The sequence below is a fragment of the Diabrotica virgifera genome, chromosome 9, assembly GCF_917563875.1.
Source record: "Diabrotica virgifera virgifera chromosome 9, PGI_DIABVI_V3a".
Taxonomy (NCBI): Eukaryota; Metazoa; Arthropoda; class Insecta; order Coleoptera; family Chrysomelidae; genus Diabrotica; species Diabrotica virgifera.
The window spans coordinates 17301170-17316018 of NC_065451.1; the positions used below are offsets into that span (position 1 = coordinate 17301170).

At 33.2% G+C, this 14849-nt stretch overlaps 1 protein-coding gene across 1 annotated transcript in view; it reads left to right on the plus strand.

Moving 5' to 3' along the window:
* The window catches only part of LOC114332819 (epithelial discoidin domain-containing receptor 1-like), a 442381-nt gene that overhangs the window by 361361 nt on the left and 66171 nt on the right, over window positions 1–14849 (plus strand). The window contains exon 4 of the mRNA XM_050662058.1: window positions 9728–9945. Within this exon, the coding sequence (XP_050518015.1) occupies window positions 9728–9945 (218 nt within the window). The remainder of the gene's footprint in view (window positions 1–9727; window positions 9946–14849) is intronic.

The following is a 14849-nucleotide window of genomic DNA, read 5'->3' on the forward strand; positions in this document are numbered from 1 at the left end:
AAATTAGCTATCAAAATGACAGTGTTGCCATTTAAGAAAATCGACGATGACGTCATATCTCTAAATTGGGACACCCTGTATACATTATTATTGAATGTCAAAAAGGACAATTTGAAATACTAATCGACGGGTCTGAGCATTTTCCAAAAAAACAATTAGTATTTGAGATATTGAATTTATTCCACTTTACAGACTCTCTCTGTATATGTTTTACTACATTGTCGATATATATAATGATTAAAAACAATAACATAAAGACATATTTAATTTTCACAACGATTTATAGCTAGCAACCAGTAATCTAGGAACCGGCAGATCTGCAGTTGTTGTATTTCCGTCACAATTTAATCAAATTTATCATAATCGACCTCTTGTGTATTATAAATGATATTCAAACAAAATACAATAATTTATCTGCAAATTTCATTTTGGCGAATGGGAACGCTTGAAATATTTGCATAGTAATTGTTATCAACATTAACTCTGACCTGGAAATCCACTCATAATTATAATTTATTCAGTTATCCATTTAGATTATATATGCATAAAAATTAGGTATATTGTTAATTATTAATTTGGTTAATTTGGTACAGAACTAACATCAAATAACTCGCGTTCATAAATAATGCCTCGATACAGTAACAAGTTGCTTTCCAAATTTTTGATTTTAATCGTGTTAAATGAAAATTTACATTTTCATTATAGTCCACAGTATTTCGTTTTTTCTCAAAAATGATTACAAAAGTCTTAAAAGTGGTTTTAATTGCTTCGTTTGAGCGAATCTACCACTTTCTTAAAAATTTCCAAAGTGTTAGGGGAGTGCATATAGATTTTCACTTCGGAAAAAATCAAACAAGATCGAACTTTTTGTAATTTCATTAAAAAATGTTTAATAAACAACATATCAAAAAGTTCTACTCGAGAAGTGGGTGCTTTATTTTTTATTAAACAAATGAACTGCGAAATTAGATTTTTTTTAAATAACTCCGAAAGTATAAATTTTAGATTGCAAAATTCAGAAAATTTTACAAAAAAAAACCTTATATAAAGATTTTTCTAAAATTTAATCTGTAGCTTCAAGAATTTTTTATTTTTAACGGTAAAGTCACCCTTCTCACAAACATTGGCGCACTGTAAACTAGCGTACGGCGAAGTGCACGGTTGAGTTATTTTAATGTAATTCTTTAACTAATCGATCAAATTAAATTTTACATATTGGACATGAAAGAAGAATACTTAAACTATCGTTTGGTTATAATAAAAAGAAATAAAATGTATGGGCATAAGTACGGTGTGGGCTGAAAATGAGACTTACATGAATATTGTTTAAAAATGATTTAAAAATGTGTAACTAATACAATTTTTCTTATAAAACTCTAAATTTTGCACAACTTACCTTTCAAACATCTTACTAAACGACGTTGTATTTAAAAGAAAATCTCAAAAATTTAATTCAAATGATACGACTTCTCAAAAAATGTAGTTTTTGAAAATTTCATAGTTTTACAGAATTAGCACCCTTTTAAGACAGTATTGCTCAAGTTTGAACAGATCTGTTCAGTTTTGTATGTGTTTTTCTAAGATTAGGATGTAGCCTTTAAAATGCACTAAATTATTTTACTTTAGAAATGAAATAAACTATTTCTTTTTAAGAAAATTAAGAAGGATAACAAAAATGTAATACAAAAACCGAAAATTACCAGCTAAAAAAATGTTTATACAAAGTGATCAAAACTTTTTTCAGCAAAACTTACCTAAAATACATTTAATAATAAGTTTCAACAATAATAAATGTTCAACAAAAATTTTTTTTAGTTCTTATACAGTATGTCTGCGTAATGTTGTTCTGAAGCCTTGTGGCATTTTTATGATTAACTATTTATATGGGAAATAAGCCACAATTAAATTGAAAAAATAATTTTATTAACGTTTCGACGCCCAAATCTGGTGTCGTGTATTTTGTATTTTGACAACGGCACCCGATTTGGGCGTCGAAACGTTAATAAAATTATTTCTTCAATTTAATTGTGACTTATTTCCAATATAAATAGTTAATCATGTCTGCGTAACTTGCAACCTATTGATAACCTTTTTATTATCAGTCTTACGAAAAAAAGTTATTCTTTATAAAATACTCTGCATCGTATATAATCTAAGATGCAACCATCAAATATAAAATTTTATTAATTTTATACGAGTTATGTCAAAAAATATGAATTTCACTCAAGAGTAAAGTACCTTTATAATTCACAATATCGAAAATTGTTATTAAGAAAAGTTGTTTGGAATTAAAACATATGTTTCAGTGTTCAATTACACTCTTCTAATTAAAATATTGTGAATAATAAAGGCACTTAACTCTTAAGAAAAATTCATATTATTTACATACATTGTATAAAACTAAAAAGGTTTGATATCTGATGGTTGTATCTTAGATTCTAGACCAGGTAGAGCATTTTATGAAGAATAACTTTTTTCGTAAAATTGATAATAAAAAAGTTTTCCATGTGGTACCTAGCTACGTAAACATACTGTATAAGAGCTTCTGTATAAGAATTTTCAAATTGTAATGCCATATTCGGATTCAGCATAACCAAAAACAAAATAGAAACATATTTGATCAAAGTAAAATGATGAATTCAACGATATTTTTAAAATTATTTTTACAAAATAATTGTTATTGTTTAAACAATTAATAAACAATTAGCCGCCAAATCTGCGAATAGAACTTTTTACTTTAAGGCCATCGGTACATAATTCGCAAATATTTTACTGGTATCCCTACTTTTTCTGTCTTTACACGGCAAATTACGTGTAGTAAAATTCACACTGGTATGGATATGTAAACATTACTAGAATGTCATTCTACTTGAAAATGTCATCATTAATTTAAAGAGATGGCTTTTCTATCTGTCTAAACAACAGATTTTTTAAAAATAAAATCGGTTTGTAAATAATCAACAAAATAACAGTTTATTTTTTATTTTTGTTAATTATGGTACAGTTAATAAAAATTAACGTTATGGGTTGTAACTAAGGGATGAATATTTAGTGGATGATTTTTTCTACGCCATATTAAAGTGTACAAAAGGAATAGACCTGTTTTTGTCCCATTTGAAAATCTCTATTCGTTTAAGAGATATAACCTGGAAAAATTAGTCCGGAACACATAACAAAAATAAAAAATAAACTGATATTTTCTTGATTATTTACAAACCCATTTTATTTTTAAAAAATCTGTTAAATAAACCATAGAAGACCACATCCAAAACTATAAAAAATATACAGGGTGCTATTAAACAAAATTAAAGTTAGGGGATGTAACTAAGGGATGAATATTTAGGGGAAATTTTTTTCTACGCAATATTAAAGTGTATTACAAATTAAATAGACCAGTTTTTGTCCTGTTCGAAAATCTCTATTCGTTTAAGAGATATAGCCTGGATAAATTAGTCTGGGACATCCTTTATATGCAAAAAAATCGTAATTAAAAAAAATTTACGTTTCTCGGGATTTTTCTCCAAAGTGGCCTATTCTCGAAAAAATTATATTACCATAATTTTGAATATCTCTGTATAGTATCGATGTCTATCCAATAATAGGTAATCAAGTTCTATTAAAAACAACGGTTTTTCCTTTTTATTAATAGTACTTATAGAACCGTCCTCGTATACGTAAATTTAATCACAAAAATATGTATCAAATTTACTAAGCAAAATACAACAGGTGTTAAAAGTTAACAAGTAGCACAAAGACCTTATTGTTCCATAATCTGATTCTGCGTCGTCATTTATATCAATTACCCGGTAATAAACATTAATTTATAGTTCGCCATCAAACTTTATAATACGTTCTGCATATTTAGTATAGTTAATCAGACAAGGCGCCTCACAGGAAGTAGACAATTGAAGATAAACTGCGGCAATAGGCGAATCCCGTTTTGGAACTTCTACCAGAGAGAAATAAATCTCACCGTGTACCCTGAGCAAACAATTGTTTTGTTCGCGATGTGGAATATGTGTAAATTAGGAATGGATTTAAGTTGAAACAATGTTATAAACTTGTGCCACTACAGAATTCCTTACTGTTATAATAAAGTAGAAAATACCAGCTTACTAGTAAGTGATGTTGAAAAAGTATCTTTTCGTTACAAAGTACTCGTTACTTACGAATACCGAAAGTAACGATTACTATACAGAGAGTCAAATCGTTACTTTGATTACTCCGATTACTTCGTTACTTCGTACCAATCGTATCAGAGCGAGTAACGACTTTAGGGCTTTTCATCGATTGTCATTTGTTTCGAGCTTCTTTCATGTGTCACATAATATTAATATATCTCCGTCAACTGAACGCAGACCGACACATACAACAAATGTTCCCCTACACATTCGGCAACTCATTGCTGAAAAACGTCGTGAGAGAAGAAACTGGCGAAGATCTAGAAACAACATAAATCAACATAATATATACAGTGCGGTGGAATAAGTGTTGCCCCTCCCCTGTTAACTTGTTTATTTAAAGAATATAAGCAAAACGCTCGGACAGGTCGATTTTTAAACTAACCATAGTATATTATAGTATCAACGTTTCGAACTTTACGCGATCCCTCTTCAGGTGACAGCCATAAGTTTGATTTTTTTAAATGGGAAAGTACATCATGTGACACCTCATTTAAAAGCTCTTAAAATACTGATTTCAAAAATGTATAATACTTTAATCCTGTTTGAGAGCGTAGGCGCAAAATTTTGGTCGAATTCTTTCTAAATGCAATCATTTTTCTCGAATCCTGAAAAAACTAATAAATATTTTTAAAAAATTTAAACGCAGAATGAAATATTACAGTATTCTCGATGGTCCAAAATCCCTGAGAACTCCTATAATGTTTATTTTAATAAGTCACAGTGATGAAAAAAGAGAAAATTTAGTGTGATTTTTAATTTCAAATATATCATTCAAAAGAAACTTTTTGTTTATTCTAAGGGACTGTCAGCCATCGGTAATAATCTAATCTTTCATTCTGCGTTTAAATTTTTCAAAAATACTTATTAGTTTTCTCAGAATTCGAAAAAAATTATTGCGTTTAAAAAGAGTTCGACCGATATTTTGCGCCTACGATCTCAAAAAGTATTAAAGTGTTATACATTTTTGAAATCAGTATTTTAAGAGCTTTTAAATGAGGTGTCACATGCTGCACTTTACCATTAAAAAAAATCAAAGTTATGCCTGTCACCTGAAGAGGGATCGCGTAAAGTTCGAAACGTTGATGCTATAATATACTATGGTTAGTTTAAAAATCGACCTCTCCGAGCGTTTTGCTTATATTCTTAAAATAAACAAGTTAACAGGGGGGGGGCAACACTTATTCCACCGCACTGTACAATAGACTACGTAGACAACTTGGAGTAGCCATCAAAGCTGCAAACAACGAAACCTTCGAACATTACATTACAAACCTTACAGCAAATGATCAGACGTTATGGAAGGCGACTAAGAAACTCAAAAAACCATACAAAACTATTCCTCCCCTCCATAAACCAAATGGTGAATGGGCTCGTTCCAACAAAGAAAAAGCGGACGTCTTTGCTGAACATCTTACGAGTGTATTTCAAATCGAGCCATCAGACCCTGATGAAGAAGTGGAAGATCTAATTAGAGCAGCATGTCAAATGTCCCTTCCAATCAAAAGTTTTACTCCTATAGAAGTCAAGAAAGAAATAACCAAACTCAACTCACGAAAAGCTCCAGGTTATAACTTAATCTCGGCACAAGTACTAAAACAACTTCCTCGTAAAGCCATTATTATGCTAACAGTAATATTTAATCGCATGCTAAGTTTATCATACGTTCCAAAAATATGGAAATTTGCAGAAATCATAATGATCCTTCAGCCTACTCCCAATCGTTAGCAAAGTTTTTGAAAGATTGCTGCTACAAAGAATATACGCAGATCATGAATTCCTAACATTACTACCAGAACATCAGTTTGGTTTTCGGGAAAATCACTCTACTACACAACAAGTCCATCGATTAGTAAATGAAATATCAAAAACTCTCGAAGAAAAGAAATACTGCAACGCTGTATTCCTAGATATCTCACAAGCGTTTGACAAAGTGTGGCACAGAGGTCTGCTTTACAAAGTAAAATTAGCACTATCTAGTAACTATTTCCTCCTAATCAAATCCTACTTATCAAATAGATATTTCTCAGTAAAATTCAAAGACCAACAATCCAGCCTCTGTCCTATTAACTCCGGAGTTCCGCAAGGTAGTGTTCTCGGGCCACTGCTTTTTTCACTCTACACAGCCGATATACCAGAGTCTCATAATACTAAGATCGCTTCCTTTGCTGATGACGTAGCAATACTAGCGGTAAATGAAGATCACATACAAGCCTCACAAGACCTGCAACACCATCTGGACATACTCAGTGAATGGTACACAAAATGGCGAACAAAAGTAAATAAAACAAAATCATCTCAAATAACGTTTACAAACCGCCACAACACATGCCCACCTGTAAGAATGGAAAATGTACGAATACCAACAGTAACAGACGCTAAATACCTTGGCCTCCATCTTGATCAACGTCTTACTTGGAAAAAACATATACAGACTAAAAGAAGACAACTATTTCGGCAAATGTATTGGCTCCTTGGACGCAGATCAAAACTCAACATACAAAACAAAATTCTTCCGTACAAAGCAATACTTAAACCTATTTGGTACTACGGACTACAGCTCTGGGGCTGTGCAAAGTCAACATCACTGAATATCATCCAAAGATTTCAGTCTAAAGTTCTAAGATCAATAGTGGATGCACCATGGTATGTAACTAATCAAACACTTCACGAAGACTTAAATATACCTTTCATCAGAGAAGAAATCCATCGAGCCTCGGAATCACAAAACGAGCGTACCATTCACCATGACAATGAGTTAGTAAGGGAATTATTCCATAATGGCCCTGTCACAAGGAGACTAGATAGAACCTGGCCTCAGGACCAATTTTAAAACTTTAACATAAATAGAATAAGATGAGACATCATTGGAAGTCTCTTCTTCATGCCCAAAAACATGGAACAAAACTTAATACTCTTTTAATGATGTAGATTGTAAATAAACATAATTACACAAAAAAATACGTATTTAGTTTGTATCAGTGGTATATACCAATTACGTATGACGTAGATATATTAATATTATGTGGCACATGACAGAAGCTCGAAACAAATGACTGTGAATGAAAAGCCCTATTGTATCTACAACCAGTACACTTGATTACTTTCTAATAAATCGTATCCCAGCGAGTAACGGACGGGACCGGTATTTTACGAGTGTTATCGAATATCGTTATCGGTATGAAGCGTTTTAAAGGTGTGAGGGTGAGGAGAAGATAGTAGATGAAACAGAGGGAGGTATAATGGTATACGTAAAACATGTAATGTATGTCATTAACAAAGATCGAATGCGAGAACTCTATATTTTTATCTAGATCTGTGAAGGTCGTTGTTACATCGAAATACCTGTACAAAATACGTACCTAATGAGAAATACGATGCTCGATATGATTACCGGTACTCAAATACAAAAGTAACAAAAGTAATCATAGTAATCAAAGTAACGAATACTGTAAATGATTACTTTATACAAAAGTAACGATTTGTAACGAATACTCGAAAGTAACTATAATCAACATCACTACAGCTACACTAGAATAAATTTTGATAAGAAGAATTGTAAGAATGAACCGAATACAATTTGAAGAAACAAATATAACAGCCTTAGCTCTCGTCGACCTGTGACGAAAATATACTCTTATCGTCTAGAGTCTAGAGTACACCAATGTGTTCAACAAAACATGTTCTTATATCATTTCTGACAGATAAAAGACCGAACAGAAATCTATTATTTGATTCTGCCTGTGTTGAACGTAGAATAACTCACGATCGGGATAGGTGCTCTGAACGTATTCCAAAACCTTCCAAACCCGGTCGGTTTGGCCAGTTGCACGAAATCGACGAATCCCCATCCTATCCAATGGCTATGTGCGTTTTTTAGTCATCTTAATTTTGCCATCTGGCGTATTAAGCAGGATACCTCCTTCCTTATACATTTATTTCGCGGTAACGTAGTAGCACCTATACTTTTTAACCTATACACCATTGATCAACACTGTTTTTCTCTTGTCACTGGTTGTCACTGTTGTTTCTGCGACTGGCTCTGGGGTCCTAGATGTTGTATTCCCCCAGGCATATGGATGTTGGTCGTTGCAGTCTAGGTGAGATGCATCATGTTCTTGTTAGTCTTGTAGTGGCGTCACCGGTGATGGGGGCTTAGGTTCCCGAAGGGAAAAGGTTCATTGATTTATATCCCAAAAACTAGAAGACAAGCCATATATTAGTGACATCAAGGAGTATTGAAACCCTTCCTTGCCAAATAATAGTATAAAGTAGCAAATGACAAAGGAATAAAATAAAAATAATAATAATCATTACTAGTTAAATTATTTATGATTTCTACTTGCATATACAGTTGAACGCGCTTATTAGAATACGGGTTATAGGAATGTCCCGGTTTAAGGAATAGGAATTTGAGGTCCCCAAATTTTTGTACTCGCCACAAATGATCAGTTATTAGATTATGGTTATAGGAATACTTTTGCTTGACACGAAGGCTATTCCAATAAGCGGGTTCGGCTGTATGTAAGTAAAGAGGATATTGTAAATTTAAAATAACACAACATGTGCTTTTTGAGTTGTAGGTTATACATATAGGTAAAATGGTTATAAAAAAACTGTAATCGTAGGAATATAATGAATAAAATCAAATATAAAACATTTTTTACCCCAAGAGATGATTCTGTTGAAATAAATGAAGGTATTTTTTTATTTAGCTAATGCCTCGACAACTAATGGTCATTGGCATGGTAGGTACGGTGAATTTTTGCAGTTAGGTACCTAGTGTCATGTGTAGTGTGTGTGTTGAGTAAGTTTCTTGTTACTTTGCAAAGTCGACGTCATTGTCTTTGCAAAGAGACGCTAATTGTATCCGAACGTCTGCGGTCCCTCCGGTGCGTACCGATCTCACAAGGACAGAAACTATTTTCATTTATTAATTTATAATAAACGAAAAACTCCTGACCCTGGTGAGATTCGAACTCACGACCATTCGGACCTTTCGATCCAAAGGTAGGCGCTCTTACCACTGAGCCACAGAGGGGGTAAATGAAGGTACTTTCGGCTAATCTCTTTAAATAAATTAATTTTATCACCTCCATTGTGAGAAATATTAAGGCTGTCACTGTCACTGTCAATGTCTAAAGTATAGAAAGATGGAACAAACATGTTCCGTATTATGATTTAGACGTAAAGAGAGCAAGAACATGAAGTATGTTCCGTATGACTTAGATGTTAGATGAAAAGAGAGATAGGAAATAGATGGGTCCAAACGAGTTTTTAACGGAAAAACAAGTTAAAACAATAACAAGAAGATTATTATTAAGGAATTAAAGAAAATAAAATAAAATAATTATTTAAAAATTCAATAGCAAAGATGTGACATTTATAACGTTACAATGATAAATATTAGGCTAAGTTCGAAATTTAAAATTATCTTTGAGGAATTTCCATTCAACCCTTTCTCGCACCCGAATACCCGAAACCCGCAAGTTGCACTTCGCGCTCCCGCAAAATCGCCTTATAAAATACATTTTATTTTGTTCCAGGTCATCCCCGGAAACGTTAATCCTTATCTGGAGGCGAAACGTGAATTAGATCCACCAATATGGGCCAGTAAAATCAGGTTCTACCCCTACAGCTATCATAAAAGGACCGTGTGTATGCGAGTGGAGCTCTACGGCTGCCAATGGACCGACGGCATCATTAGTTACTCAATGCCGCAAGGGGATAAAAGAGGGAATAATTGGGAATTTTACGATTTCAGGTGAGAAATTATATCCTTAAACAGGGATTTTTGAATTTATGTCACGTTTGCGCTTCCGTTGTTTTTAAATTACTACGAACACGTTGGACATTGGATAATAATTGTACTCGAATCGGGACAGAATAAAAAACGTGCCAACATAGCTTATTTACGCGTACATTAATCTTGCCAGGAAGGAAATTTAAGAGATATTCTATAGATTAAACGAAAATTAAAGTAGCTACCTTCTAGTTGCATTTGTCGTATATCGTAAAATTTGTAAAGTGTCAAAATTTCGTTACGTTATATCTTGTCTAAATGTAGATATTATCAAAATTCTCGTTATTATATAGGTTACTTCCCAGAGTAATCCTTATAGGCCTGGATCCCGCGTACCGAAAAAGAGTTGTTTAATAGCAAGCTGAAAATTTGTTAATAGCTTAAGGGTGTCTAGTAGGATAAACTTTAATATATGGGAACACTGGAACAGGGAAAGTTTTAATTGTGGAACAGGTTAAAAATTTGGAACGTCAGACTACGAAGATGTTCCATGTATTTTGTCAGACAGAACTTCCAATTGATTTGTTACCATTTCATTAAACTGTCATGCAAAAAATCAGACTGGTGTTTATCATCAACTGGTCATTTTAATGAGTGGAACACGAAGAACATGTCAAATGACAGAAATCATGTTGGTTAGTAATAGCAGTCTGATTTTTCCATGCGAGTTTAATGAAAGGGTAACAAATCAATTGGAAGTTCTGTCCGACAAAATTAGTGATGAGCGAGACTGGTCTTGGTCTTGCGGTCTTGGTCTTGGTCTTGCAGCAAGACCAAGACCAAGACCGCCTTTTGGTTGCAAGACCAAGACCAAGACCAAGCTTGCAAGAACAAGACCAAGACCAAGACCGAACCTTGCAAGACCACGCAAGACCAAGACCAACCTGCAAGACTCTTGCACTTTTTTGAGAAAAATTGGTTTTTATTATTTAACTTTATTTTTTTAGTTCAATAATATATATACTGACATTGTAAGAAACCTTAAACAATATCGAATTTTTAAAATACATAATATTTTGGTTATATTTTTAAGTCGTTTTGATTAAGTCAAATGGTTTGCATTTTCTCAACCTTCAAAGTGTCCAGAAGGCAAGTTTTCAAACGGCGACAGTTCAAGTACAATTGAAATTACTTATAAGACAAAAAAATGTAATTATAGATAGGGTAATCCATTTAAAAAAAAATGCAATTAAAAACGGTTTTTATGTACCAGTAGTTTTCGCCTTTTTTGTCTAATAAAAATACTGACACTTATTTTAATTCTTTTCGCATAATCGAGGAAAAATGTAGGTCGTTAAATTTAAAATGAATACAAAAAATATCATAATAGATTTTGAAAAGGGATTCACAATTCTGTGAAAACATTGTGGCCTGAATAAAAAATAATTGGTTGTCGATTGTAATGTGTCAAGCTTGGTATCGCAAAATCCAAAGCTTAGGTTCAGTTTCTGAATATAATGACAAAAATTCCGATACTGGGAAAATTTAAAATTATTTTTTGGGTTAATTTTTTACAATCAAGGAAAGTTGAAAGTTGAATTATTTGTGAAAATCCCGGATGACAAACGTGTAAAGAATTTTACTGATTTCCTAGTTGAAAACTATTTGGAAGAATCTAGGTTTTCCCCAGAAAGGGCCAGTAGTACAAATAGTATGTGCCGCACTTGAAATGCATGCGCATCATTTCAGTGTGTTTTAAATTCTAGTTTTTACTACCCACATCCGAATATTTTCAACTTTTTAAATGTCATAATGGGTATTCAATCCAAAAATATGTGAAAATAAAAAGTGCAAATAAGTCGTGTTTTACGAGAGCAATGTAGTTTAAATAAAATTAAAGAACTGCAAGATAACAAATTACAGAATTAGGCGTTTATAACTCCCCATTAGGTTTAGTTATTATGTTATAGTATTAGGTCTATAAATAGGTATGGCAAATATGTACGTATTTACTAAAAAGTATGTTTTAGTTATTTTATAAAAAAAGTTAATTATATTAAATAATGATTAAATAGAGTAAAAAATATTTGATTTTTGTGTTCTCTTAAAAAAATTTAATTTATGTTCTTAAATTTGACCCTAGTAGGATAAATACTACAGTGTTCGAGTGAAAGGAGCAGATCATTATCTGCTAACAACTATAAACCGTTTATCCCTTTTCGTAAAATCCGTGAATTGAAGGTCCCCGACCATTTGTGGCACCTTTAAGAAGCTCTTTATCTTTAACATTTTATTAAAATACAGGGGCAATAAACAATAATCCAGACTCAAGACGTGGTCTGAAGGCAGGCGGCAGGTATCGACAACATGCAAAACACAACGTGACATAACCGAAGGCCGGCAATTGCAACAAGGGTTGTAAATGCAGGTTTTTCCTACTGATAAACATTACCATTATAAAAATATACTCTAATCTCTTTATATAGAGAGAAATAATTAGGTCATTAGGTGAATGTATAATGTTAAATTTGGTATCCGTTTGAAACTATCTACATTCCGTTAAAATTTTAAAGCAAAAAATATAGTTTCATTCTTCACATCTTTATTTATTTCAATGTACATTTTATTCGAAATTGTTTGGTTCAAATTATTACATACTACCAAAAAAGCAAGACCAGCAAGACTCTTGCAGCAAGACCAAGACCAAGAACAAGACCGGCTAGTGCAAGACCAAGACCAAGACCAAGACTGCCTTTTAGCTGCAAGACCAAGACCAAGACCAAGCTTGCAAGAACAAGACCAAGACCAAGACTAGCCTGGTCTTGGTCTTGTTCTTGTTTTGCTCATCACTAGACAAAATACATGGAACGTTTTCGTAGTCTGGCGTTCCAAATTTTTAACCTGTTCCACAATTAAAACTTCCCCTGTTCCAGTATACCCATACATCAAAGTTTGTTCAACTAGGCACCGTTAATCTATTAACAAATTTTCAGCTTGCTATTAATCAACTTTTTTTTGGTACGCGGGATCCAGGTCTATTACCTAAAACATTCAGTTTATGATTGTATTTGGAATCTTCTGTTCGAAACAAATATTAGTTAGGTAAAACCGTTGTCTTAACTTAAGTTTTCGGTGGCTTTTTGCTTGCAAATATAGAAGATAATCTCTCAGAAGTAGTACCGAAAATATCCCGTTGTACCCTAATATTTCTGCCTAATTTTGACCATATAGAGACAAAATAATACTATTCCGCTCTACAAATAATTTTTTTTGTATGTATAAAGGAATATCTTCACGATCTAAATTCATTTTTCGCCAAAAATCAGGGCTGCTTTATCCAGTAGGCAATATAGGTAGTTGCCTAGGGCGACACATTATGAGAGGGCGGCAAAAATACTATACAAGAAATATTTGTATATAAAAATTATGAATCTAGGTTCCTGTCATTAAAGAGTATCTCTTTCAAATTACTTTACCGCAAAGAAGTCAAAAAATTGTGCCCAAATAAAACATATAAAGAAATAAGAAAGAGAAATTTAATTTGACGAGGGGGCCGATGATGAACTAAACTTTTCAGCTAGTGATGAGATGAAAATCCACACATTCTATGTTATAATCGACACTCTGATCTTCTTCTTTATGTGCCGTCTTCTACCGAAGGTTGGCGACCATCAAACGATAGGTTTCTCTGTTTTGTGCCGCATGTATTATGTTCGCAGCTTCTGGTATTTGAAACCATTCTCTCAAGTTTCTCAGCCAGGATTTCTTCTTCCTGCCCAAACCTCTTCTACCTTCAATCTTGCCTTCGACGATAAGCTGTAGCAGACTGTACTTATCATTACGGAACACATGGCCCAGGTATGACGCTTTCCTCCTTTTAACAGTTGTTAACAATTCCAACTCTTTACCCATTCGTCTCAATACCTCTGTGTTGGTCACTCTGTCTGTCCAAGGAATTCTCAGTATGCGTCGATACAGCCACATTTCTAGAGCCGCTAACTTCTTTATAGTTGCTGCTGTTAACGTCCACCCTTCTACTCCGTAAAGTAGCGTAGAGAGTACATAGCATTTTGTGGCGCGCCATCGGAGGTTAACGCTTAGGTTGCGGTTGCTTAAGAGCTTTCTCATTTTTATGAATTTGGATCTTGCTATTTCAATTCGGATCCTAATCTCTACGTCTGGGTCCCACTTATCATTTACTATATATCCCAGATATTTAAATCGGTGTACTCTTTCAATACGTTCGGCTTCAATATTCAGGTCGATATGTTGAATGTTCTTTTTACTGATCACCATAAATTTAGTTTTCTTTCTATTGATCTTCAGTCCAAATTGGTTGCCAGTTGTATTTACTCTATTTAGCATCATCTGTAAATCTTCGATGTTATCGGCTAGTATAACAGTATCATCTGCATATCGAAAATTACTTATTGGTACGCCATTAATCTTGATGCCCTCATTGTACTCTTCTAGTGCCTCTAGAAATATTTGTTCCGAGTACACGTTGAAAAGCAGTGGCGAAAGAATACAGCCCTGTCTAACCCCTCTAGAAATGGTTATGTTTTCACTCACCATATGTCCATTCTTTATGTGGGCTGTTTGATTCCAATATAGATTTTTTATAATCTGGATGTCCTTAGTGTCAAGTCCTGAAAGATGTAATAGTTCTATGAGTTTGTCATGTTTGATAGTATCAAATGCTTTCTCATAGTCGATAAAACAGGCGTAAACATCTTTCTGTTGATCCAGGCATTTTTGAATCAAGACTTGTATTGCAAATAGGGGCTCTCGAGTTCCAAAACCGCATCTAAAACCGAACTGTGTTTTACTTATGCTGTGTTCTAATTTTGCTCGTATTCTGGAATGGATAATACGCAAGAATACTTTAAGGGTATGACTCATTAAACTTATAAGGCGATATTCGC